The sequence below is a fragment of the Colletotrichum godetiae genome, assembly GCF_030913485.1.
Source record: "Colletotrichum godetiae strain CBS 193.32 chromosome Unknown BDP55scaffold_13, whole genome shotgun sequence".
NCBI classification, from domain to species: domain Eukaryota; kingdom Fungi; phylum Ascomycota; class Sordariomycetes; order Glomerellales; family Glomerellaceae; genus Colletotrichum; species Colletotrichum godetiae.
Window position 1 is genome coordinate 891,367 of NW_026851261.1, and position 24,698 is coordinate 916,064.

At 53.6% G+C, this 24,698-nt stretch overlaps 9 protein-coding genes across 9 annotated transcripts; 5 read left to right on the forward strand and 4 right to left on the reverse strand.

Annotated features, from left to right (window-relative positions):
* The first annotated feature begins 1,093 nt into the window (after positions 1-1,093).
* On the forward strand, positions 1,094-3,058 carry BDP55DRAFT_78090 (actin). Its single transcript, XM_060581218.1, has 4 exons — positions 1,094-1,474; positions 1,573-1,603; positions 1,666-2,437; positions 2,493-3,058. The coding sequence occupies exons 1-4, from the start codon at positions 1,426-1,428 to the stop codon at positions 2,721-2,723; spliced, it is 1,083 nt and encodes a 360-aa protein (XP_060431817.1). The 5' UTR covers positions 1,094-1,425; the 3' UTR covers positions 2,724-3,058.
* A 114-nt stretch (positions 3,059-3,172) lies between these two features.
* Positions 3,173-3,997, reverse strand: BDP55DRAFT_630233 (RF-1 domain-containing protein; the record flags this gene model as incomplete). The annotated part of the gene is made up of 2 exons (XM_060572123.1): positions 3,173-3,553; positions 3,725-3,997. 2 exons carry the CDS (start codon positions 3,995-3,997, stop codon positions 3,173-3,175), a joined length of 654 nt encoding a protein of 217 aa, XP_060431818.1.
* Positions 3,998-4,882: 885 nt separating this feature from the next.
* Positions 4,883-5,394, forward strand: BDP55DRAFT_726999 (uncharacterized protein; the record flags this gene model as incomplete). Its single annotated transcript, XM_060579231.1, has 2 exons — positions 4,883-4,988; positions 5,141-5,394. The coding sequence occupies 2 exons, from the start codon at positions 4,883-4,885 to the stop codon at positions 5,392-5,394; spliced, it is 360 nt and encodes a 119-aa protein (XP_060431819.1).
* Positions 5,395-5,486: 92 nt separating this feature from the next.
* On the forward strand, positions 5,487-5,967 carry BDP55DRAFT_78481 (uncharacterized protein). The gene is made up of 2 exons (XM_060581223.1): positions 5,487-5,671; positions 5,733-5,967. The coding sequence occupies exons 1-2, from the start codon at positions 5,579-5,581 to the stop codon at positions 5,853-5,855; spliced, it is 216 nt and encodes a 71-aa protein (XP_060431820.1). The 5' UTR covers positions 5,487-5,578; the 3' UTR covers positions 5,856-5,967.
* Positions 5,770-8,838, reverse strand: BDP55DRAFT_78286 (WD repeat domain-containing protein). Its single transcript, XM_060581221.1, has 3 exons — positions 8,380-8,838; positions 6,084-8,320; positions 5,770-6,017 (listed from the first exon to the last, which is right to left on the reverse strand). The coding sequence occupies exons 1-3, from the start codon at positions 8,509-8,511 to the stop codon at positions 5,867-5,869; spliced, it is 2,520 nt and encodes an 839-aa protein (XP_060431821.1). The 5' UTR covers positions 8,512-8,838; the 3' UTR covers positions 5,770-5,866.
* A 512-nt stretch (positions 8,839-9,350) lies between these two features.
* On the forward strand, positions 9,351-9,867 carry BDP55DRAFT_548874 (ubiquitin-related modifier 1; the record flags this gene model as incomplete). Its single annotated transcript, XM_060568877.1, has 2 exons — positions 9,351-9,538; positions 9,750-9,867. Coding segments are annotated over 2 exons (306 nt in total), but the record flags the coding sequence as incomplete, so codon positions are not given.
* A 976-nt stretch (positions 9,868-10,843) lies between these two features.
* BDP55DRAFT_78258 (uncharacterized protein) lies at positions 10,844-12,068 on the forward strand. Its single transcript, XM_060581220.1, has one exon. The coding sequence runs from the start codon at positions 10,927-10,929 to the stop codon at positions 11,851-11,853; it is 927 nt and encodes a 308-aa protein (XP_060431823.1). The 5' UTR covers positions 10,844-10,926; the 3' UTR covers positions 11,854-12,068.
* An 873-nt stretch (positions 12,069-12,941) lies between these two features.
* BDP55DRAFT_579358 (DJ-1/PfpI family protein) lies at positions 12,942-14,393 on the reverse strand. Its single transcript, XM_060570804.1, has 3 exons — positions 14,096-14,393; positions 13,759-14,006; positions 12,942-13,634 (listed from the first exon to the last, which is right to left on the reverse strand). Exons 1-3 carry the CDS (start codon positions 14,214-14,216, stop codon positions 13,158-13,160), a joined length of 846 nt encoding a protein of 281 aa, XP_060431824.1. The 5' UTR covers positions 14,217-14,393; the 3' UTR covers positions 12,942-13,157.
* A 7,384-nt stretch (positions 14,394-21,777) lies between these two features.
* Positions 21,778-23,786, reverse strand: BDP55DRAFT_727004 (pyoverdine/dityrosine biosynthesis protein; the record flags this gene model as incomplete). The annotated part of the gene is made up of 4 exons (XM_060579232.1): positions 21,778-22,297; positions 22,366-22,433; positions 22,510-22,949; positions 23,030-23,786. 4 exons carry the CDS (start codon positions 23,784-23,786, stop codon positions 21,778-21,780), a joined length of 1,785 nt encoding a protein of 594 aa, XP_060431825.1.
* Positions 23,787-24,698: the final 912 nt, after the last annotated feature.

Here is a 24,698-nt window from a genome sequence, read left to right on the forward strand (position 1 = left end):
CCTGAAGGTTGAAGGGGATAGATAAGGCACGGGGCCCGGCGGGCTTCTTGTTGGTATTCGTATTTGCTGTATTGAATATAGCGAGAAAAGCCTGAGAAACAATCTTGTTCCACGTTCATTCAGATACGATACCTGCTTCGAGAATTCAGTAAAAGTGTACTTATCCGAAAACCGACGGGATATTTGCATTGCCCACCAGCATCAAAACCCAATTGAAGGTACAGCACCCATATCAACTTCAGCCACCGGAATCAGCGGTCCAGACCGGAGAAAAGAAGACGATACGGATACTTGGAGGGTCGCGCATCTCGTCTGCAATATCAAGAGGTTCCTCTTTGCCTTCGCACCCCAGTAGGTATCACCACAAAAAAGGGTGAGTGAGTGAGTGAGAAGTGTGTTCCCTCCCGTACCCCACCACACTACTTTGCCAGTCCTAAGCAAAGCCCCCCCGAGCAGCAAAGGAGCAAAAGCACGGGCCACTGTCCCCAAAGAGACGGAGAGAGGCGAGAGAGAACGCGCAGCCTCCCACCTCAGTCACAGTGCCTCCTGGGCAAGTCCCAATGCTCCTATTGCTCCAGGTCCCCCCAAATGAGCGGTTCCTTTGTTAAAGCGGCAACTCAATCCCCCGGGGCGGCGCTGCCACTTTCTGCCACCTGTTCCACGCTCTTGCCCAGCCCACCACCCATCCACCTCACCACCTCACGTCCATTTGCTCACCCACAAGTCGGGTTAGGTCTCCAGCTGCTTTCTGACATCGAAACCTGGCCCGCCAGACAAATCGCAGCAGCCAACGAAACGCCGAGGAGGCAAAGAGCGCTCACCGCACACTGTGCCTGCCATTCCCACTCTTCTCCTTCTTCCCCCCTCCTCCACCCAAAATCGACTACCTCTCATCTTCCCGTAATCTTTCCCACTTTCGACCTCACCACCCATCGACGCCCTCTCCCAAGTTCTTTGCCATCCGCTCAGGACTTCTGCCAGTTCCATCTCGCTCCTACGATTCCGGAATCGAGTGAGCTGTCTTCGTTTGATTCTACATTTCTTCTATTTTCCCAGTCCTCACCCACAACCTAATTCAAAATGGAAGGTACGTGACGCCATCTCCATCTCTGCCAGCAATTCACTCCCTCCACGACTCCGACGCCGCCTCCCCTCCCCTGGCCTCATCCGAGTCGCGATGCTCGACTCTATCAATATCCGTCTTTATTGTGCCTCACTTGCTAACGTATATCTGTACAGAGGAGGTTGCCGCCCTCGTTATCGACAATGGGTAAGCTTCCCCGCCGTCTCACCGACCATTCCGCCTCCTGGGCCCTCGAAGGGATCTGGCCAATCGTCAGCCCTCCTGATAACCCATTGGCACATGATCCATCGATACAAAACATCCTACAATGAATATGGTTCTGACTTGATTCCAGTTCGGGTATGTGCAAGGCCGGTTTCGCCGGTGACGATGCGCCCAGAGCTGTCTTCCGTAAGTTCCCCCTCACCCGTAGACCGCAATCCTCTCCGTCAGGGGCATACCGATTCGGTCATCCATACTCGAGACTGTCGATACTGACTGTCCCTTAGCCTCCATTGTCGGTCGCCCCCGTCACCATGGGTAGGTTCATCTCTCGCTGCGGCAATGCCACTTCCTGCGCCCGCGACCTAACACGTGCATAGTATCATGATTGGTATGGGCCAGAAGGACTCCTACGTCGGTGATGAGGCACAGTCGAAGCGTGGTATCCTGACGCTCCGCTACCCCATCGAGCACGGTGTCGTCACCAACTGGGATGACATGGAGAAGATTTGGCATCACACCTTCTACAACGAGCTCCGTGTCGCCCCCGAGGAGCACCCCGTCCTCTTGACTGAGGCCCCCATCAACCCCAAGTCCAACAGAGAGAAGATGACCCAGATCGTCTTCGAGACCTTCAACGCCCCAGCGTTCTACGTCTCTATCCAGGCCGTCCTGTCTCTGTACGCCTCCGGTCGTACCACCGGTATCGTTCTCGACTCCGGTGACGGTGTCACCCACGTTGTCCCCATTTACGAGGGTTTCGCTCTTCCCCAGGCCATTGCCCGTGTCGACATGGCTGGTCGTGACTTGACCGACTACCTCATGAAGATTCTCGCTGAGCGCGGTTACTCCTTCTCCACCACTGCCGAGCGTGAAATCGTTCGTGACATCAAGGAGAAGCTCTGCTACGTCGCCCTCGACTTCGAGCAGGAGCTCCAGACCGCTTCCCAGTCCTCCAGCTTGGAGAAGTCCTACGAGCTTCCCGACGGTCAGGTCATCACCATCGGCAACGAGCGTTTCCGTGCTCCTGAGGCTCTGTTCGCTCCTTCCGTCCTTGGTCTTGAGTCTGGCGGTATCCACGTCACCGTCTTCAACTCTATCATGAAGTCCGATGTCGATGTCCGTAAGGACCTGTACGGCAACATTGTCATGGTATGTTTTCCACAGCGATCACATAATTTAGCGCCAGCAACTAACAACTCTACAGTCTGGTGGTACCACCATGTACCCCGGTCTTTCCGATCGTATGCAGAAGGAGATCACTTCTCTTGCTCCTTCGTCCATGAAGGTCAAGATCATCGCTCCCCCCGAGCGCAAGTACTCCGTCTGGATCGGTGGTTCCATCTTGGCTTCTCTGTCTACCTTCCAGCAGATGTGGATCTCCAAGCAGGAGTACGACGAGAGCGGTCCCTCCATTGTCCACCGCAAGTGCTTCTAAGGTAAGTTGATGGCGGAGCGAACCTATAGCGTGCGGCAAATACTGATGAGAATGTAGCGTCTTACTTCCCGAACCACATTCTCGCCCTTCCGAAAACACATCGATTCCAAAGAGGCAACGACCGGTGCAAGGTCTCCATGGCGTTGCATATACCGCAGTCAGGTCTTATATTGGCGAAAAGTTGTTGACATGGTCAAGAAGTTTGGGTCGACCCTTCTCCAGAAAGATTTGGTCCTTGTTTTGTAGCAGGGTGCGCGTGGGCGCGTATAGGGGCGGATACGTCTGCAACTGAGGTCGATCATACAATACACTTTGCTTACTGTTCCCGAGTTTCGCACACTCGCTTTTTTAGTGATGTTATAATTTCACGAGAATGCTTTAGCCAGGAGTAGAACTGGACCGATCTATTGATACAGTGTGGCCCTTTTGCGATCAAGTGACGTTTAATACTACGGATTTTTACTTTGTACAGTGGAACTAGGATCAGCTGTAGAAGAGGTCTTTACGTCCTCAGAGCTTGGATCGCCGTTCGTCTCGTCTTGAACGGCTTCTTCACCAGCTCCAGCTTCGCTCGCCCCATTATTTTCTTTTTCTTCCTCAAGCTGACGGTATTTTCTCTTGCTCTTCTTGGACGCACTGGCGGCTTTCTTGCGCTTTACATCGCCGACAATGGCGGCACGGCTCTGGTCGCCATTCTGCAAGTTGTCAATCTTTTCGGCCAAGATTTCGCGGGCAATCTTGCGGTTCTGGGACCGGGATCGGGTTGCTTGGGACTTGACCACAATGCCAGTGGGTATGTGTTTGAGCTGCACGGCCGAGCTCGTCTTGTTCTGTTGGAAAGGTGGTGTGGTCAGCAAGGAAGAACATGGACGGGAAAGCTACCAGTCAGTCATGCGGTCTTTGTATCAAGTTCGAGTGCCGCCGCATTGCATTGCATTGGACGGCAGAAAAGGATAAGCACCGGGTACGGTGTCAGTGGGTTGAACTTCACAGCAACGTACAATCTTCTGACCACCCGGCCCGCTGCCTTTGAGGTAGGATTCCTCAATATCGGAGTCTGGAGGGGGTTTGGGCCGAGGTGGCATCTGGTGCCCCTTTAGCGATGCGGAGGGGGATGTGCTGAAGAGGGCGACGAGGGGCAGTGGCAGCGGTAGCAGTAGTAGCGATGCCGGCCTCGCCGCTGTAGGCGTAGGGCCTCGGCGCATGAAGGCATTGGCGTTGGATGCGCCCGCCAGGAGGGGAAGACGGGTTAGAAGGGGTAGAGGAGGAGGCATCGCGCGCACCGGGCCATTGTCCGTGGGTTTGCGGATTGTTGGAGATGGGCGGCGTTGGTGCTTGGTGCTTGGTGAGGTGAGGTGAGGTGAGGCTTGCTGGTGAGGTTCGTACTTCACGGCGCGCGTGGTGGGCCGTGTCGTTCAGTATGGGCCGCATCAGATGTGGAGTGCCAGCAGCCGGCGGACGGCTGGGGCCCGGACGGGAGGTGCATGACGAAGAGGTGTTGAGAACGGACTTGTGCTGAACTGCTAATTCGGAGGTTTTTTGGGAGGTGAGGCGACCAATGAGAGGTTGAGGTCACTCAGTCTTTACTGACTGGCGACCTGTAAATTGACTCTCCACTTTTACTTTGCTGGCAGTGTGGAACCTCTCTTCTCTCCTTTCCCTGTCAGTGCTTCTCCCCTGCGGATCTGTCGGGTACAGCTTTTTGGCGGTGGCGCCTTTTGCTCAGTAAGTCAGTCACTCTGGTGGTTGTTTTGTCGCGTGGGCGGGCCACCAATTTCACTGATAAGATTCCCTCCCCCGTCCCGCGCAAACCCCGTCCTCGGACGATACCTTAGAGTTCGCCTTTTCTCAACCCGCTTACTTCCTTCAAACTTCCATCCTCGCCGCAAAGACGATTCCCACTGAAGTTGCTCGGTGTTTTCGTACGACGGAACGTCAACACGACAGTTTGTGAACGAATTGGCAAAGTAGACTTTACTTTTCAACCGCGACACGTTCGTTCGAGAAGAAACCCTCGTCCACCTCCTTTTTTCTCCCCGTGGTCGCCGCCACCGCGAACTTTCAACCTCCGTCGAGAACCGCGAGAACCGAGCGGTCGAAGCCCTTCCTCCCCCTAAAACCAGACACACTCCTCCGAGAACATACAAAGAAATCAAAAGATGTCGGCGCTCCAGTCCTTCAGCAAGTGGCTGCACCTGAAGCAGTACCAGATTGAGGTCACCTTCAGCGTATACATCTTTACGCCCCTGGAAAAGTTCATCTTTTGTACGTTGTCTACCGTTGGCCTTCTGCGCCCTCCTCTCCGTATACATCCGCAACAAACTGCCGTCCATACTCCTTTTCCTCCCTCTAGTTATTAAGATGCACCATATCCAAAGATCGCACGAGAATTCCCCCAGCTAATCCTCCTCTCTCAGACACCGTCCTCTTCCTCCTCAGCAGCTTGACCATCATCGCCACCGTCCTCTACCTGCCCCAGCACATCGCCTTCCTCATGAGCCGCGCCTGGTTCTACATGCACGGCGATCCGATCGACGCCGTCGTCGACACTGTGGTGGACGCTGTCGAGTTTACAAAGGCCGCCGTCGAGAGCGTGCTGATGGCCGAGAAGACGGGCACCACTGCGGCCGCGCTGGCTCAGCAGACGGTCGAGCTCGTCAAGGAGTTGTAGAAGAAGGGCGCAGAGAACCCCTCTGTGTATGGCTTTTCTGCTGTATTCTTGCCCACGCACGCACGCACGCACGCACTTCTGCTATATGACAACGATGCATGCCGAATGAACGAACTGGAAAGGGAGAGGGAGATGACGAGCAGGTGTGGGAGGATGTTAATGGCGAACATGAGCGGACCGCCCGATGAAGAGCTCGAAGGGCGTGTCGCATGTTGCGCGCAAACGTGTGTTTTTTCCGCTTCTGGTGCGGGCGTTTTCTTTGGTAGGTTGCTTTAATATGAACCAAGTTCATTCAGTTCAGGTTCGGATACGAAAAAAGGCATATAACATATACATACTGGAAACTCAATATCACACGCGGCGACGCGTGTGTTCTTAATTCAGAACCCATTCATACATGGTCCCAGATCTCAAAGCCTCCGGATGTCTATGGGAGGAGGAACGCGTGCTTCAAAACGTGAATTCATTTGATTCATTCGTCCGACTTGAACGGTGCGCCTAGTCCTGTGAAGCTGTATACCCGCAAGGAACTATCTTCGCCGGCGATACCTAATTCGTCTGTGTTGCTCTCGCTCTTTGACGGTCGCCAAGCCAGTTGCGAGACAGGTTTCGGGAGGCAGAGGCTTCAGGGAGGGAGGTCAGCTGTCATGATCAAAGTATATCAAGGAGAATCAAGAGGGGCAACTTACCTCGACGCAAGCTGGAGTGTGCCGGCCGGCTGGAACGTCTCAGGGGCTAGCGTGCAAAGAGAGATTGTGCCAGACTCGGTACCGACGGCGAGGACGAGCTCGCCACCGGCACCCCGTCTGCCGAGGAAGTCGACTGCCGTGACGGGCCCGTCAAAGGCAATGCTCGAAGCCAGAGTGAAGTCGATCTTGCTGACGCCTTGCTCATCCCTTGCGCCCTCCTTGCCGACCCATACCTTGGCGTTCTTGTCACGTCCTGCCGTCACAAAGACCCTGCTACTGCTGCTACCGTCATCCGTCGACGGAGGCGCCCACGCTGCGTCAAGGATCATGCGCGTGTGGCCCTTAGGATTCGCCTGGAGGAGCGAGTACTGCTGCCCGTCACTCCCGCGCCCGAAGACGGCCCACTGTCGGTCTCTGCCCACGCTCAAGAGGAAGCGGTCGTCGGGGGAGAACCGCAGCCTCGTGGCGGTTAGGGTATGCGCCGCCAGCGGTGGCCTGACCTCGGTCCAGCGCTCTGTCTCGAAAACGCGGATGACAGCATGGTTGAGAGAGCTCGCCTTGCAGGCGCTGGCGACGAGCTTACCGTCGTGGCTGGTGGCCAGGCAGGAGATTTCGTAGCCGTGGCCGTAGAGTTTCTCTGTCTCGGGCCAAAGGGTGTGGCGCGAGAGGGATTCTTCAAAGGGCGGGTGGTCAATGTCGAGCATAGACTTGCGGACGACGGTGGCCGGGTCGACGGCCTCGCGGTCGTACTGGTCATCGACTTGGACTTCCTGGTCGTCGTCGATGGCGTCGATAGCCTTATTGGAGAGGCCTAGCACGGGCATATTGGCGCCGTCTGGCATGGACTCTGCGGGCGCGCCGCTCTCGATCCCGCCGAGGGTCTGGAGCATTTTGGCAACGGCGCGCGGCTCGCTGAAGACGCGCATGAGCTTCTCATCTGCCCCTGAGACGAACTGGGATGCGCCGAGGGTGTCAATACAGTTGAGGTCGTAGCCGTGGATCTGAGGACGGGACATCTCGTGCCACGAATGGACACCGGCGACGGCATCACCGCGCTTCCAACGAGCGTGGAGGCGTGTTGTCTGATCCGAGCTAGTGGACATGAGGTAGTCGCCGTCGCGGGACCATGCGATGCCCGTGACGGTCCTGGTGTGGCCACTGACGGCGATGGCGTTCTTCCACTGGTCGCGCTCTATGTCGTAAACCCAGCGACGCCAGCTGCCCGTTCGGCCGAGGCAGACAACGGACTTGCCGTCGGGTGCCCAAAGACCCGTCCAGAAGCCACCGATGCTGCCCGTCGCCGTCGTCGCGCCCTTCTCTCTGCTGATCTCGCCTAGCCTGACCATGCTGACCCATATTCCCGAGGTGCTGTCAGCCTCCCACATGGCGAGAGAGTTATCTGCGGATGTAGAAAGCAGCTGGAGCTTGCCTTCGCGGCTTGTGAACCACTTTGCGCTGTAGATCCAGTCCTCGTGGCCGAGGAGAAGGGCCTCGAAGGTAATGGAGAAATCCTTGCCGCCGGACTGAAGCCGGTGGGCCTTATTTGAGGGAGACTTGCCCGGCAGATAGGCACCACTTAGAGGATCTGAACCTTCTGCGGCGAGTGATGGTAGCTCCTGGCCCAGGTGCAAACGCCAGAGTCTGACGTACTTGTCTTGACTTGCCGAAGCGAGGAGCAGGTCACTGTTCACCTCTTCCTTCTCCCATGTGAACTCCAGGGACCGTAGCCAGCCTTCGTGGCCTGCCAAAGTAGCCTGGAGCTTGAAGTCGACTGTCTCGCCCGCAGCGGCGACAAATATCTGTACAAACGTTTTTGTTCCCGCTGCGGCTAGGACGAAGACGTCTTCGGCTTCGTCGAGCGCTGTAAGAGCCAAGCACAGGGGAAAGTACTTGGGAGCGGTTTTGATAGTTTGGTGCAGCTGCAGCTGACCGTCGTCAAGCTTCCAGATCTTGATGGTTGCATCGGCAGCCCCTGAAGCTAGAAGAACCTGTTTATGGGCCCCCTTGGACCGCAGAATGGCGATACAGTTCACGGGTGCCGAGTGATCGTGGACCGTCTGAATACACTCCCCTTGGTTCGTCTTTGGGTCCACTGCCCAGACCTTGAGTGTTTGGTCATCTGAGCCACTGACGAGGAGCTTGCGGTCTTCGCCATCCACTTGGGGCAAAAACTTGACTGCTTTTACAACCTCCTTGTGACCACTTAGAAGAGTTGTGATTCCCTCTGCATTTTGTGACTGATTTGTCCATCGTCAGCGTAGGGACATCAAGCAGCGGGCCGGGGGAAAGGGCTTACAGTTGGCGCCCACAAGGCAATGTTGCAGTCAGCGCCAAAGGCGAGAAGACCACATGGGCTCCAGTCAGCGACGGCGGTCTGCCTGTTGGCTCCTGTTGACAGGTACTCTATTGAAGGCTGTGTGCCAGCCATATTGTCTCTCTCGTCGTCGCCCTGAGATGCTGCGTTGAGGAATGACTCTAAGGGTTGACAAAATGCGGCGATGTGATTGGCTCATGGGTTACAATCAAGAGGTGAAGTTGAAAATTTCTTAGTGGGGGCGGGGGCATCCCTCCGGGGGGCCTGTCTGCCCGCCTTACAGCGCTTGAGCGCCGCACCGTTCCAGGTTTGCTCCACAGGCATTCGGCAGAGGCTTGGGCTTGCCACCGGAGCGCCTGGCCCGACTGCCTGATCCAGTGATGCCCGTGTGCTCAGGGCCTTCCGTCCCCCCAAACACTCCAGGTCCTTAAGGTAGTGACAGCCGTGTACCTAAGGTAAGGTACCACCACCCGCGCCTTACAGACGCCTAACCTGCCATCCACCCATCCATCCCTCCTTCCATCGCATCTTTCTCACACTTGTCCGTGCCGTGCCGCGTCTCAATCTGACAAGCAAACAAACTTTATTACCATTACATCTCACATTCTTCATCTATTCTCCGACGTCTCGCAGCTGCCGGTACTTTGGATATCGTGAGAGATTTATATTACCAAGCCTCACAAAAGAAAAGAAATGGCCGCAGAAGCTGCAGATGCGGGGGAGAAGATCGCCGTCGTTGTCGAGTTCTCGTGAGTCTCCATTCTCCGCTCATCTCTCTACTCTCATCTCTCGTCTCTCTTTTATTCCATCCTGTGGCTCAAGCAACGTGTTTCTTCTGGACCGGTCCCGTCTCCCAGACTCTGGCCTGAAACCCTTCCACGCAGGCTGATGGGGTCGACCCGAGGACGATTTCATTTGCATCTTGCATATATCGTTCAGGTACGAATGCATAACTGACATGGTATCTGGTGGGCAGCGGCGGCCTGGAGATGCTGTTCTCTGATCAGCGGCGTCACGCTCTCTCTCTCCCGGCGGTGAACAAGGAAGGCAAGCCCGCAAACATTGCCTTTCTCATCAACCATCTCTGCGAGAACACGATGAAGGACTCCAGGAAGGAGCTTTTCGTCCTCGATGGTCATCTGTACGTCTTAGAGTCGCATCACCCACGCGCCGTCTCCATTCTTGGACATATCTTCATTTCGGCCTCGCCTTGCTCTGTGTTTCTCCTATTCTCACCCCGACGTTGCCTGTCCTATGCACGCCGTATATCGCCACTCTGGAGCTTTTCCCAAAATCTGCTATGAACGTGCAGAGTAGCTATATCGAATGCAACGCTAACGTGGTCTATGTAGTCGCCCTGGCATCCTTGCCCTCATCAATGACGCAGACTGGGAACTTGAAGGAGAGGAGGCGTACGAAGTCCAAAACGGTGACAACATCCTCTTCGTCTCGACGCTTCATGGAGGTTAAACGGCGAGGGGGGCGTGGGTGCCCTTTCTCGCGGGCCAATGACTCCTCCTTTCAACATGAGGGGCCCTGCAAGTGTTGCGGCCGTATCTCTGGGTCCCTGGAAATAGCAGTATGCATCTTCCCAAGCCTGCTGCCTCCCCGCCTAGGGCCCGGCACCGATAGAACGACGTTGAAACTCAGACGCCCTCCCCTCTCTCGCTTCGTGCAGCCGCATCGCAACGCATCGTCTCGACTAGTCTGCGGCCGTAGCCGTTGACCCGGCGCCTCTCTTCCCCCCGGCCCCGGCCAGCGGGGAGATGCAACTCGTGCTTCCGCCGTTGGTCTCACTACACTACTACAAATACACCACAACCCTACATGTATCCTTTCGCCATGCGCGCCGTCGAAGCAATGAAACGTCCCGGGAGATGTTCATCCCTGACCCCCGCCGCCCTGCAACTGCCACCACCTTGCTTGCCGCATGTCTTGTGGTCGCATCGTGGCGGCAGCTCTTCACCCCTCGTGTTCCCCTTGCACCTTGGCTTGGCTCCCCCGGTCGCCCCGAGCTGCTTTCGCCATCATCTAATTTCTCCTAGTAAATAACGGTATGCAACGTCGATGATGGAATGCCTAGCGGGATGGACCTCCGGGAAGCCTGTCAAAGTCGCATGCCCTGCCGCGCGCCACCCTGAACTATCACGAAAGACGGATAGCGCAACGCTGGCAAGATTAACAAGTCTCTTTGCGCCACGCAGGGCGACTGTCGAAGGCCAGGGGCGGTCAAGGGTTCACGTCCCATTGCCCACTAGCTTTGCGGCCGAGATGGAGGATTGGACTGGATCAACGGGTTCCATATCTGTACATCGACGCTGCTGCACAGTAACGGGCAACGGAAATGTGCCACAATGCACTTGAAAATGAGGCTTTCACCAAGAAAGCATTTGTTGAGCAGCCAGCCACAAGCCCAGCTCGCTTGCTTGCCGCGAGGGGCCCAAGATTGCCGGCCCCTCACTCCTCCGGGACCTTCCCCCGGCGTGCGCGCACTTGAGACAGAGGCGGTGAAGAAAGAAGGGGTCCGTCATGGTGATCCGATGGTGTGCATTTGCAGCTGTGATGATGCAGCCCGGCAGCCCTTACCTACTCTCTTCCTCTCTCTCTCTCTCTTTTGGGGGAATAATCTGCTGCGCACGTCCATTTGTGCTCTGCGCTGCACGTCTTCGGCTTCCCACCGGGCTGCAGGAAAAAGCAAATGGGGACAGTTGCATCCCGCGTGCGTGCCGCGCGCTCGATCCTAATGGTTCAAATCCGCTCTCCACCGTCTATCTCTCTCCGTACGGATGCCAATTAATTACCAAGGGGACCGGACAGGGAAGAATATCAAAAACACACAGGCTCCATACGTTCTCGAAGAAATCAAGGAACTCACGCCCTCCTGGAGATACGCACGTAGCTGTAGGACCCCCACACACATGGCAGACACTTTTCGTAACTTTTGCTCGAAATGGACGAACACCCTCTTTTTTTCTTGATTCCTTAGAGATGTCTCTGATTCCCAATGGTGCAAGACTCCGAGATTTGCTACCGTCGTCTCTGCGGAGTATACCGTACCGACGACCTACATGGACGCGACTGCACGGGAAGACGGTTCATAACGTTTTCTACATTTGTCGGAACATACATGATGTACTCCGTACCGTTCAAAGCTCAGGTGAGATTGAGATTGAGAAGAGGCCAGAGAGACACACAGCGTTTGTGGAACGTGAGAATGGGGTGAGCGGAACGCAAATAGCAATACAACTGAGACTAGCTTGCTTCACATCGTGCAGGAGCTGGGATTTGCTGTGGTTGCAGATTACTGTTCCTACAGCTGTTTTTGCTGTCGTTGCTGCTGCTGTTGGGTCGCCTGACGGTCCTTCTCGGCGGTGGTTCCAGATCCTGCTGGTGGGTTCTGTGCAATGCTACTCGTACCATGGTAATGTAACAGCAGGATGTGGAGCCTTTTTCTAAGACTTGAGAGTATGGAATTATGTAGTAATGGACGAATGTTTGAACATCATGTGGCGAGCTGTTTGAGGGTCAGACATGGAGAGAGATAAGGCGTCTGGCACGTGGTGTTCTTCAGGTTACACAAATGAACTTGGCCGTTCGGCAGTTGTTGTTTGTTTACTTTAATGTTTGGTGACGGGATGATCTAGGAATGCTTGCATGTAGAGCTGCACACGTGAGGATTTGGCGCGGGTGGAGCTTATGGTAGACGAAACAGGCTGAATTCCGAGTGGCATGGTTGGTTGAAGGTGTCGTTTTCGAGAATCAGTTTTAGGACTTTACTCAAAATCAGTTGACTTTTTGAATAATTGTGCTACATGTCATAATGCCCGGAACATGACGCATAACGATCCTCGGGAGTAGACCTTTTAATTGGAGACATTCTGCATAGTTACAATAAACTAGCCAAAATCCTAGTGCTGGTTTCTTGTTGTTCGGTTGTAAAGGTTGAGTTTGGGTGAGAAACAGATAGCAAGTTGAGAACCAGATTATAGTTAGCAAATAATGTATGAAGTTTAGGAAATTGATACTTCAAGCCTCTCTTAAACATAGTTCACTTTGAGAGACTATTCGTTGCACCTCAGTGGGAAATCGACAAATGTCTTTGAGCTGGAGCAATCTAGGCATGGCAACCAAAATCAGATGAGCCTGTATTAAGATGTTTGCGAAATTCTTATCAATAAGTAAACTCAATATTCACTGAGAATTTGTTCAAGACTAGAAAACGTTGAGAAACAAAGTTGCTTACTAACTCCGAGATTGAAGAGGTTCTGAGACTCTGGAGTTAGAGTCTAGAGTCCTAGATGTTGACAGTATTGAGTTACAGATTAACTAGCGCTATGTTCATAACCAAAAGATTGCGTCACACTTTACATGCTTACCCACGGATATGTAGAGTGCGAGACTAACAAAGCTTACTTTTGTAGAAAATTTAGTTATAAGATGTATCAACTGCACCACGCCAACCAAGTATGGAGGAAAGGAGACTAAGTGTTTTGCAAAGAGTCTTGCAGTCAAGAAATGTTCTTTTTCTACGTTCACGGTTCAGCCCTTAGCCGTTTCTACGTCTTCTTAATGATTAGCTGGACTCCACGTCCACATTGGAAGTTTAGGGTAATTACATTTGAATCCCATTGCTAGAGTCTACTCATGGTTTTCTTTACGATTTCCTTGAACCCTCCCGAGCATCATTCTTTGCGTGCCATTCATTTGGAATTTGGAATTTGGCACCTCATGAATGCATACAAACCAATTCCCAATTCACCTCATGCAGAATCTGTGACATTAAACTTTTCAGAAAAAGGATCCCAACTCGCATCCGTATGCCTCTCATACTCCATCAAATCCGCAATAGACGTCGCCTCCTCAGCACCGTACACCTCGTCAATAAAAGCCAGCGTCGCGTCGATGCCCGCAGACACTCCCGACGAACTCCACACGTTGCCGTCGACTACCCACCGCGCCTTAGCCACCCACTCGGTCCGGGGCCCGTGGACGACGGTGCTCGCCCACGAAGCCTTGTTCGTCGTCGCGCGGCGGCCATCAAGAACGCCGGCGCGGGCTACGACGGAGGCGCCGGTGCAGATGGAGATGAGATAGCGCAAGTTCGGGTAGGTCGTCTTAATGTAGGAGATTGTGGCATTGAGGTTGGGTGAGCGCGTCCATAGGCCGCCTGGGACCATGAGGACTTCGATATCCTTTGGTGCTGTTGCGTATGTGTGTGTTGGGAGGATTTTGGGGAACTGTACGTTAAGCGTAAGTGTTCACGTCAGCATTGAGCAATTTCGGTATACAAGCCGCGCGGAATCTGTTGCTCTGTCGGAAAAGGGGTCGGGTGCGGGAATGAATAGGCAGATTATCACTTACGAAACTCGAGTTTTTGGCATTCATGGCAGCGGAGACGGGCTCGACGGTGACGGGATCCATTGTCTCGGAGATGAGATACAGATTCATTTGGTGGTTCTTGGCCAGTAATCCTAGGGCATCGATAGGTCCAAAGACGTCGAGCATCTCAAAGGCTCGGTTGACGATCATGCCAAAATTTCTCGGTAGGGCTTTTGACGTGGATGTAGGAGATGATGATGTTGTGCTTGTTGTAGAAGGGCGAGGAATGCCTTTTGCGACTTTTGTCAGTACGAAGGGCATGCGTAGTAGTACACTGAGGATTCAGAATCCGGAACGTAGTGCAAAGGAGACCACTTACACTCCCGAACCTTGGTAGAGGTTTGAAAATCATTTTGTGCTGCGGCCATCGTAACGAGATAGACTAGCAGGAGTCCAATCAGGGAGAAGGAGGACCGTTGAGGAACGTGGGAGAAAAGCATTCTGGCGAAGGAATGTGATTAAATGTACCCGCCGAGTCAACAGCGACGTATGGAAGTAACAATATTCCTCTTCAAGCTACACAATGACCGTCAGGTTTCACTGGGGAAGAGCAAACTTATATCACGACACGTATTGGAAGGTCCTCGTTTTCCAGAGGGAGGGTTCATGCCTTTCCGTAGCACTGGGAAGAGGGGTCATTTACCTTACCTTCCGGAGAAATCATCCACAACACTTCATCTAAATGTTTCCGGGAACGGCAACCGCAGACGGGTGTGGGTAGTTGCCCCAAATGCGCGCCCACCGTCCCGTCATCAGTGAGCTGGGGTAGGACCATGATGCTGTGCGACGATCTGATTGGCAAACTGTTCCTTCAAAATATGCTCAGTGACGGGTTTGGTAAACCAACCCGTTGAATCCATTAGATGACATGTTTCTTCAGCCAAGATCTGTTAGTGGTAGGGGTCGTGTATTTCTTCGCAAAGCGATGCGCTGGAAACTTCTTGGCGCGCTCGTTTGAGAACATTACCGGATTGGGTAATGTTGGTATTCCTATCACAGGGATGGTTCGAACCGTGGGTGACGAAGAGGTCAAAATCTATATATATTTAACTTCTGCGTAAGGTGTAAAAAGGAGGTTCTAACCGGAGGTTGGGTAGACCGTAGATCTCGTAAGTATGGTCTGTAAGTGGCCCCTGCGCGGGCCCCTTGCCTCGAGGTCGAATTGGACTTCCAATCCGACACTGACTATCTCTCTCTTTCATCGCCCAACTACGGCGGTTGGAAGTGTAATTCGATCTCGGGCTCCTTCGCCGAGGCTGCCCCCTTTTCCTCCTTCTTCTGCTCCTTGCGGGTTACCCATCCCTCCATCCGTATCGTCGCCCTTCCTTCGCCGACGAAGTGCTCGAGCCCCTTGTTGGGCGTTGCCTTCGTGAAAGCATCCGCCAGATTATCGTCCCCGTTGATCCAACGGATCTCGAGGATCTCGCGGCGCTCATACGATTGCCGGAGGGCCATGATGTCTATCATCAGCCTCTTCTCCTTCGTGGTGCCCAGTTTGACGAGGCACTCATACAGCGAGTACGAATCGGTACAGACGATTGTCGGTATCGTGGGGATGTCAAGTCGATCGGTAATCCTCTTCAGCGTCGTTGAGATCGCGTGTGCGATGTCGACGCCGTTAACCATGCCGTAGACCTCTGAGGCGAGTACACTTCGTGTGACCCTTTTGCTCTTCGTCGACGAGTAGTGGATGACATTACCGCGGATCGTGAAGTTCTCCTCTCCCATTGCCTCGTTGGCAAGGATTATCACATATCCCAATTGCGATGTGAGGTCGTCATTATTCGCGAATGAGCCGTCGACGAACACGTAGAGCTTCGCCTCCCTCAGGTCGATGGGTTGGTACACGAGCCCCCTATCGAGGTTCACTTGCTGCCACTGTAGCCGTCGGTTGAGGGCGTCGAAGTCGCGTTCCGTCGGCGAAGTGGCCTGCGCTGCCCTCGCGCAGTCGAAAGTGGCCTCTGGCTGACAGATGCTTGCGATGTAAGCTCCTCGTGCGAGCTCTGCTTTGTACCGCTTCTGGCAGTCGGTTGCCCTTGGGTCGATGAGGGTGATCTTCTCGCCTTGCCCCTTCTGTCGGAAGACGACATTCTCGCCCTCGATCGTGAGGATCCCGCCGTTGAACGCAAGTGGTGTGTCCTCTGTGAGGATCTCTTTTGGCTTGGCGGTAAACTTTGCCTTCTCCAGCTCCTTGTCCTCCTTCTCCATGAAGGCCGCATCAGAAAGCCCTAATGTGTCGTCGGTCTGCATTCCGACGATTCCAAATGGATCGTCTGCATGCGCGGAAACTAGGAGGCAAGGATCGTACGTCGATGTAATCATCGAGAGCTTGTCGATGTGGAAATCGTGGTATGTTGCCCACCAGTGAGTGCCTGACTCTGCGAGGCCGTAGAGTGGCTTCAGCACTTCGATAATCGTGTCGTCCGGGTATTTGCTTGCCATCTCCCTTGGTAGGTAAGCCAATATCTTCCTCGTGAGCCTTGTCGCCGATTGGGTGTATGCCTGGGTGATATCACGACTCCAGATCCGGTATCCTCTTTGCCGTAGTGATGCCATCAATGCCATCATTAGTCGTTGGCTGCAGCGCTGAACTGTCGGCGACTGCGTGAGCAGTGCCGCCTTCTCGACGTCGCCGTAGCCTTGTATCACATGCCTTGATTTCTCGTACGGCTGATTTGTCCCCTTTCCTTTGATCTCGCGGACCATTCGCGACTTGAAGATGCGGAGGTTCGCGTGCTTCTCTGGGTCGTAGGTGATGAATCTGTAGACCCCTCGATCGCGCAGTGTGTCGGCTTCGATGAGGTCGGAGCCTTCGTACGGTCGTCCTGCAGTTGTGATTATCCCTTGTTCCCTTAGCTTGACCGCCATCGCGAAGTCTGCTTTCTCCTTGGCCGTGTAGAAGACAGCAGTAGCCTTGGTGTCAGACATGAATTGCCGTTGAGGTGCTTTTCGGGGTCTTCCTCGGCGTCTTGCTTGCGGTGGGGGTACTGGTTCTTCTTCTGCCTCATCGTCTGAGGGTGCTGCGACGATGATCTCGTCGAGGATGGTTTCCTGCCCCTCATCGCTTGGTTGTCCCTCATCGCTTTGTTGAGGTGGTTCCCCTGGCTCTTCTTCTTCTTGTGGGTTGGAAATCACTCCGCTGGGGTCGACGTGGTACGGTCGTACCGCAGTGATCGACACCTCCAGTGGTTGGTCTCGATCTCTCGCGACGACACAAGATCGTTCGTCAATTGAGACTAACTTGTATGGGCCTGTCCATTGCTTTGTGGTTTCCCTCCATACCCGTACCTCCGAATTCAGGGGCATGTCGAGGTTGAGGCTCACGTCGGGCCCATTGCGCGTAGCAATGGCTTCGTTGACTTGCCTTCTAGCATTTGCCTCGCGGAGAGTCTTCATTGCTTTCTCGATTGCTCGCGCCCTCTGGGTCACATCTGGTGACGGCGGTGAGGCCGTCGTCGTTCGTGGGTATGCTCCGAACACAAGCAGCGTCGGAACGAGCCCCTTGGGTCCCATGGTATCATTGCAGCACTTGAGTGCCGTCTGGAGGCACTCTTCGTCCGTTGAACTAGGGCTCTCTTCCTGGATGATCTTGAAAGCTCTTTTCAACTGCTGGTGTGATCTTTCTACCTTGCCAATACTGTGGTGCGCTTCGACAGGGACGACTTTCAGTTGGATGCCGTACGAAGTGGCATTCTCCCTGAATTCCGCCGACTTGAAGCTGGTGCCGGCATCGGTTCTGATGCCGTCTGGTGGACCTTGGTATGTATCGATCCAACAGCGCTTCAGCGTTGCCCACACGGTCTTGGCTTGTATATCTCGAAGGAATTGGCCTCCTTGGAATGATGTGGCTTCATCGATTATATGGAGTACTGGTCGACTGTTCAAATAGAAGATATCAACGACGATTTCCCAATTGAAGTTGAGGTCGTCGTGTAATTTGAACTTGAATCTGCGCGGGCTCTGGGCGTTCATTTGGCACTGGTGGCACACCATCGTCAATTGCTCTAGAGCCCCTATTTCCACATCGTTCCCTGAATGTTTGAGGAGATTGTATAGTCTCGTCGCCGACGGATGGCCGAATCGTCGATGTAGTCGCTTGAGTTCACTTTCCGTCAAGTAATTGATGGACTTGACGTCTGGTTCAAGCTTCATAAACGCGTGCCCCCATCGTCGATCGACGAGCTCAGAGTGCTTTCCATTGGACATTCTATTCCTTGTGTTGTCAAACACAATGCCCAATTTATCCATGTCGTTCAGGCATAGGAGGAATGGTGTATTGACGGGTAGAATGTGGAAAATCATCGTTCCGAATCGTGTATTTACATCCACAGTACCTAAGGCACTTATCTCTTCCCCTGGGCCGAAACTGATCCTCGCAATGCCCGCGTTTGTAGTGTTGAGGGTCACTGGTGAGATCTTTTGGAGTGCGTGGAATTGTCCCTTGCCCCCCGTCGACCATTGTGATGCCCCGGTATCTGGAATAATCCCGTGGAAGGTTTCCGAGCCATACCTTTCGCTGGCATGGAATGCTTGCACTGGATTACCGTAGAACCCTCCTGGTGGGTATAAATTGCGTGCTTGTAAGCCCATCGTTCTCTTTTCCTCCCCAGGCCCTTTGACCTTAGTGCGAGCCATGGCTGCGGTATTAGCATTCGTGTCCCCCGTGCTGCTGAGCGTTGTCGTTGGCTGAGGGACCTTCCCTTGCCAACCATGGAGGAAAGCCTGCTCATTTAGGGCTTGTACCGCTCTCTGTTCGTTCAGCATTGTATATCCTCCTGAGGTTGACGGGGCGAAGAAAGAATGGGTGACATCGTTAACTTCGTCGAAGTCGAGGTCTTGAGTGTACGGGGTAAGATCTTCCTCGCTCTCAGACGACTCGATTGCGTTCGTTGGATGGTCCTCGTAGACCACCAGGAATTGGTTGAATCGATCATGGCCCGTCTTGCCTTGTGTGCCCTTTGCCTTTCTGTATTGGTCGTACGACTTGGCGCGTTCCTCATCAGAGTGGTTGCTTGACCAACAACCCTCCTTTTTGCATATAAAGCACTTCCCTTTCCGCGGTGCTCGGTTGGTGTTGGACCAGCGCCCCCCTGAGGAGTCTGTTCCTCCCCCCTGGCGGTTGCCATACCTTGCCTCTCTTCCTTTGCCATTGTACGTGCGGTCCACCCAGTGCTGTTGGTGAGGGCCTTCGTGAGATTGGAGGTGAGTCTGATTTGGCATCCTGGCTTCGATGTTGAAGCTGGACCTCAGCCTCGAGCACAGCGTCTCGTAGTCCTCAGGCGGTTGATGTAGAGTCATCTTTGCCTCTGGTACCCTCTGTACCGCCGTACATAGATAACCGACCTTTCGCTCATTGGTCCCCTCATTTGGCTGCGTCCTCGCCAGTTTGTCGATCCTGTCGATGAGCTCCTCGAGGATCTCAATTCTCGACTTTCCTTCCATTGTTCTGGCTACAGAGCTAAATGACAATGCCCTCAGCTCCGAGAGGAGCTCGAGGCTCCTATCTTGGGTCTCGAATCGACTTCGGATTGTGTCAACGATGCTGAGAAAGTCGGTTCGATCGATATTACGCACCGCTTGATAGTAGTACTCGGCAGCTTTCCCTGTCAGTATGACATTGACTACCGAATGATATTGGTGTTCTCGGATGCCGACTTTTTCGCAGTAGTCGTAGAACATCGTGAGGGTTTCTTGCAGGACCTCATATCTCCCCCCTGAGTACAATTTCTCTTTTGGAAAGATCTTCTTTAGGTCAGTGAACTGTCTTGTGCTGGCTACCGCTGGATCGTTCTCTTCGCGTGCTTCTCGTGCGGCAGCGTAATTGGGTGGTGTCTGCATTGTCGACCTCGTACTTTGTTGGGTGCTTGGGATCAATCCTCGGATTGGTATTGTCGTTGGGGTCGTCACCGCGATGGGCGGAATCGTCGTCTGACGCGCCTCCGGTGTGATCCCCCTTGTCTGCGCTAGATTGGGCGCCGCGATGTTACCGTTGGTGATCTTCAGCAGAAAGTCCGGTTGGTTCACTCGTCTGCTGAATTCTTCGTACTTTGACACTGCTCTGTCGATCTGATTCTGGTCCCATGGCGTGAAGTCCTCTGCGGCTACTGTCGCTGCGAGTGTCTCGTGGGCCTTTCGCCTTGCCCCTTGGGCTGGCAGAACGCCTCGGCAGTGGAGGAATCTGTTCACCTCCTTGACGACACCGGGATTAGCGCTGGCGAACCATTCATCTTTCCAGTCGCCTAGGTCGTCTACGACTCTGTAGAACAGGGGTTGCCCTTCGAGCCCCTTGCGGGCGTACATCTCCATAATGAAGACTAACGCCGCATCAATTTGCTCGCCATTGGGGTGGTCTGAGTCTCGATATGACCATTTCCCCCAGTACTCCGGATTAATCTCAACCCAATCTTCTGGGATGGGAGTCCTTCCGCGCGTTCTGCGTGCTGACTCGCCCCCTGTCGTCCCTTGGCTTGTGCTTCTGTTTGTAGGGGCCGGCGTGTTTGATCTTGATGGGGATGTGTCAGATCCGCTTGTTGGTCGTGGTAGCAGCGCACTGTCGTCGCTCGCCGTGTTTGTCGGGGTCTGGGAGCTTCCCGCGGCCTCCAACCTCCTTGCGGCGAGCCTCGTCACCATCTGCTCTTGGTCTTCTGAATTGGCCGCCATGTTTCTTGTTGACGGTTTTCTCTTCCTGTGGCGTACCCTATCGTATAAGAGAGGTCTTCCGGTGGCCCTCTCTTCGTGTTCTCTCCTCAGACGTCTTCTTGGCTTTCTCCCGTGCCAACTGGGGCAACAGGCTCTTTCTTTGCCTTCGTAGCTCGGCGAGGATGTGTAGTCTGAAGAATTGGGTACCTCACACCCCTTTACGGGGTGAGCGTTGTGATGCTTCTGAATCCCTTCCTTCCTCGTCTCAACTCCGCCTGGCTCTTATTCCTTCGGAACAGCCGAGGGGTGGTGGGTGTAGGTGAGAAGGGGAAGCTTGACCTTGGAATCTCGAAGTCGGTCTTGATGATGGCGATATCGCCGTCGATCCCGGTAGCCTCCTCGGATTCGACCAAGAAATACGCCTGGAGCTACCGGCGGGGTCTGGTTCCTACCTGAACACCCTATTGCCTTGAAAGTTTGTTTCTGTGGTCCTGAGGTGCCTTTTTATATCCTCCAATTGGGCCTGTTTCGTCGTACGGTCGAGATCTGCGGTGGATTTGCCAATCTGGCGAATCTGGTGATTTCGCTTGTTTTCCTCTGTTGGCGTACGGGCCGCCCGTGGATTGTTGAGTAGGACAAATCGCGTGAGGGCGACGTAGGTAGCTTGGTCGCCTTCTCGCGATTCCTTCAATTGCGGTTTGTTTTTGACGTGATGGACGTCGACCTTTCGTGGGCAGTCAAGGGCTGCGATTCCTCTACTTCGTTCCGTCGTAGAGATTCGCGTCTTGTCGCCTGCTTTCCGTCGGGTAGGTAGCACGATTCTCCTGTCGCGTTCCGTTCGAGGAGGTCGTCTCTTCTGCTTGCGAGATGCCTTGCTGATCTGCGATAGTGGGATTTAACCACTGATCAGTGTTGGTATTCCTATCACAGGGATGGTTCGAACCGTGGGTGACGAAGAGGTCAAAATCTATATATATTTAACTTCTGCGTAAGGTGTAAAAAGGAGGTTCTAACCGGAGGTTGGGTAGACCGTAGATCTCGTAAGTATGGTCTGTAAGTGGCCCCTGCGCGGGCCCCTTGCCTCGAGGTCGAATTGGACTTCCAATCCGACAGGTAATTTGCTCAAGACCCTGGGAATATTCGACAAAGTACAGTGACTTCGACAACATAGAACTGGATCCAGCGACAGGGAACAGGTAGAGAAACATGAGCAAGTATTGCTTGAAGTATGAATGATTGAAGATTAGACATTTTCTATCAAGAAAAACAAAACGCCTGATTCAACACCCCAGTTTCCCATTTGTCCAACTCCGATTCACAGGCTTTGTGTTGTACTCCATTATCTTCATTCATACCCCATTTTCAAACAAACATCTCCACAAAGCGGTGATAGAAAGTCATCCCAAGCCAGCCAATAACTTGGAATGCAGCCAGCCTCCGAACCCAGTCAAATCGTCCCTTGCCCTTCGCAGCAGCCCTAGGCCTCTGAGTTGGGATTGGTGCAGGGGCTACGATAGGTCTTTGGGCAACGGGCGCCACGGCGACCTCCTGTTCATCCTCCTCCTTCTTCTCCTCGCTACTTCTCTTGGAAGCAGCAGAAGGGTTGCTTTTCTTTGGTCGTAGGACGAAGCAGGGCGCATTCCTGGTGGAGATCTCACCGGTCACAGCGCCCAGGCTCACCGCCTGGCGAGGGACACTGGCCTTGGTAACGAGAAGGTACGGGCTGCCCTCCACCTCGACGACGCAGTTATGCCATGGCGTGGGAATGTGAAGCAGGTCACGGGAGGTCATTGGCGTACCATCCGGCGAGAGGCCCTCGACGGCGCGGACGACGGCGGGGTCGAAGAGTTGAATCCCGAATTTGGGACCGGCGTTGTTGTGGCTATAACATCGAGATATATTAGACTCAAGCATATTGGCCGAAAGGGTTTGGTTTTAGACGGAACATACGCGTGAATTGAGAGACGGACATGGTTAGGAAGAAGCAGCTCGACTAGATTAGAGTATGCTTGGTTCCTCTGTTCGTTAAGTTAGCAATCTGAGACAAAAGGGGAAAGACAACGTAATATGATTGGTGCTGCATGTTTTGCTTACCATGATCATCTCAAACGCCACCTTAGGCGACAACTTCTTCCTCTGACTTCGTGTCATGCCCAGAGTAAAAGGGTGAAGCTCGAGGTCCTCCAGCATGAACCTCGAGAACCCGCGATACAAAGCCAGAATGGCTGGATTCTGGGACTTGATCTTGGCCCGCACCGCAGACTCCTGGGGCTGGCAGCCCGCCATGAGGATCCGTCTGCAGAGCTCAGCCTCCAACGTCAGCTTCGTCTCGACGTGGTGCTCAATGTCTGGGATGTTGAGATCCTTTGATAGCGACGAGAGCTTATGCTGAGACTTTGACTCGTTGAGTTCAAACAGGTCGACGAGCGACTTGAAACCAATTCTGTCAGTGTTGCCTCTGCTGACGCCGACTGCGCGGTTCATCTCCTTCAACTGCTCGCCGTACACATCGACATCTTCATCGTCAACTCCGACTAAGTGGATTGTCAGTTCTGTAAGCCACGAATATTGCCCTCCCCCCCTTTTTTTTCTTTTCTTCTTTTGTTGGACTTACTGCAATCGCTAAAGACGTGACCGTCGCTGATAATCCACATCTTGGCACCGGGCTCATACACTCTCTCGATAGCCTCTACAAATTCGTGAAGTCGCTCGAGAGCGAGTTGCTCTCCGCGGTCAGGGGCTTTGCCGAGGACCTTGTTGGTATTTGACGATTTACACGGGAATGCAGGAAGACAGAGCTCGATTCTGGCCTGCTGCGAGATGAAATGCCGAACACGCTCCGTGAAATAAGCCTTGCCGCTCGCTTCCCACTGATCGTCTTTGCCCTGATATCTGAGAAAGCTGTCAAAAAGATTGACGATCTCGGATGTGGCGTCTGTAGGGGAGGCTGTAGAGGTGCCACACTTCATCCGCTCATGGTCGCGGATGGCAAAGTCGGCTTGGTCTAAGAGCAGTTGGACAAAAAAATCATCAAACTGTGCGCTGGATGTGTCTTGCTGAGACGTAGTGGCGGCATCGATGATGAAGCCCGCCGTCGTGCTGGAAGCGCTCCGCTGCATCTCATAGAGTTTCCAGCCCTGGCACGGCCCATCGAGGTTTGCGGACACGGGTTTGCTTGGTGCCGTTGTGCTTTCTCCTGTTGATGTCTGAAACTTTTGGCTGGGGAGTTTGTGGCTGATGGACGAGTCCCATTGCTGCTGCACGTAGCCTTTCTGCGGCCCGGTGCAGTATAGCAGCTGTCCCTGCCCGTCGTGGACGAAGGCGGCCTGGAACCGGTGGAAGATGGAACTACCGTCATTGGAGAACTCCATTGTGAAAAGAAAAAGGGATTAAGAATATGTGTCGTCTGATGTTAGAGTAGTGATTAGGGAATTATAGAGTTTCGTGATGATGTCGTGGCTTGCTGATTAGGTAGAGAATCCGGTGGTCTCTCGAGGAGGGCTTATTATAACATTAAACATAAGAAGGCGGTAGAGCAACTCTAGAAGACACCAACACTTCTAGAAGTCTTCTTTTGGGGGCCTGATTGATCCGATTGGACGCGGCTCGTGGTTCAGGTGGTACGATTATGTTTAGGTAGGTTGTGTGAGAAAAACGTCCTTCTTCAACTCGAGGAATACCGAGGCGGGCTGTGAAATGTGTCCACCGTACGATCAAGACAGACCCAAGAGAAAAACGAGGCGTTGGATTGCGTTTGTGCCGCTTCGACGCAGATAGGATTATTGTCAGCTCAACACAGGAAGGAACAAAAATAAGACAGATGTTGCTGGCTGTATGGATACAAGGAAGCCCCGATTGTTGCCGAAGGAAGGAAGAGGGTTTAGCAAGAAGTTCTTCAGCAGAGGAAGGTGGCGGGACAGGGGATGAAGCCTTCCTAGTCTACCTAGCCCACAGACAGGTTGCATATATGGGATCACCGAAGAATCCTGAATCGAGGCTTTGCCCAACTTGGAAGAAATGCGAAAGAAAAGGACCAAGATCGTTGTACATGTACAGAGTTCAGCAGCAGGGCTGGGATGGATGCTTAGTAGAGGAGGGGCAGTCCGTAGAAATGGGGGCATGAACAAGATGCCTGTAGCGGGCGGCAGGCGGATGAGCCAAGGGGACCTGACCTTTTCCTTCGATCCTCCTTTTTGTGGCTCTTGGTTATTTTCTCTCGCACTCTTCCCTTTTGCTGAGAAAGACCGAGTTCCTTAGGGTAACACAAGATATTCAGGTCTTGT

What these genes read in the sequence shown, in the direction of transcription:
- BDP55DRAFT_78286 (XM_060581221.1), bottom strand. Translation starts at nt 8,511, where the DNA reads ATGGCTGGCACACAGCCTTCAATAGAGTACCTGTCAACAGGAGCCAAC. An exon ending in TTGCCTTGTGGGCGCCAACT is followed by an intron (nt 8,321 to 8,379) that starts GTAAGCCCTTTC and finishes TGGACAAATCAG; the next exon opens with TCACAAAATGCAGAGGGAAT. An exon ending in ACACTCCAGCTTGCGTCGAG is followed by an intron (nt 6,018 to 6,083) that starts GTAAGTTGCCCC and finishes CCCTCCCTGAAG; the next exon opens with CCTCTGCCTCCCGAAACCTG.
- BDP55DRAFT_78481 (XM_060581223.1), top strand. Translation starts at nt 5,579, where the DNA reads ATGAAGAGCTCGAAGGGCGTGTCGCATGTTGCGCGCAAACGTGTGTTT. An exon ending in CTTTGGTAGGTTGCTTTAAT is followed by an intron (nt 5,672 to 5,732) that starts ATGAACCAAGTT and finishes ACATATACATAC; the next exon opens with TGGAAACTCAATATCACACG.
- BDP55DRAFT_78090 (XM_060581218.1), top strand. Translation starts at nt 1,426, where the DNA reads ATGTGCAAGGCCGGTTTCGCCGGTGACGATGCGCCCAGAGCTGTCTTC. An exon ending in TGCGCCCAGAGCTGTCTTCC is followed by an intron (nt 1,475 to 1,572) that starts GTAAGTTCCCCC and finishes ACTGTCCCTTAG; the next exon opens with CCTCCATTGTCGGTCGCCCC. An exon ending in GGTCGCCCCCGTCACCATGG is followed by an intron (nt 1,604 to 1,665) that starts GTAGGTTCATCT and finishes ACACGTGCATAG; the next exon opens with TATCATGATTGGTATGGGCC.
- BDP55DRAFT_579358 (XM_060570804.1), bottom strand. Translation starts at nt 14,216, where the DNA reads ATGCTTTTCTCCCACGTTCCTCAACGGTCCTCCTTCTCCCTGATTGGA. An exon ending in CTCTACCAAGGTTCGGGAGT is followed by an intron (nt 14,007 to 14,095) that starts GTAAGTGGTCTC and finishes AAGTCGCAAAAG; the next exon opens with GCATTCCTCGCCCTTCTACA. An exon ending in ATGCCAAAAACTCGAGTTTC is followed by an intron (nt 13,635 to 13,758) that starts GTAAGTGATAAT and finishes CTTAACGTACAG; the next exon opens with TTCCCCAAAATCCTCCCAAC.
- BDP55DRAFT_78258 (XM_060581220.1), top strand. Translation starts at nt 10,927, where the DNA reads ATGGTGATCCGATGGTGTGCATTTGCAGCTGTGATGATGCAGCCCGGC.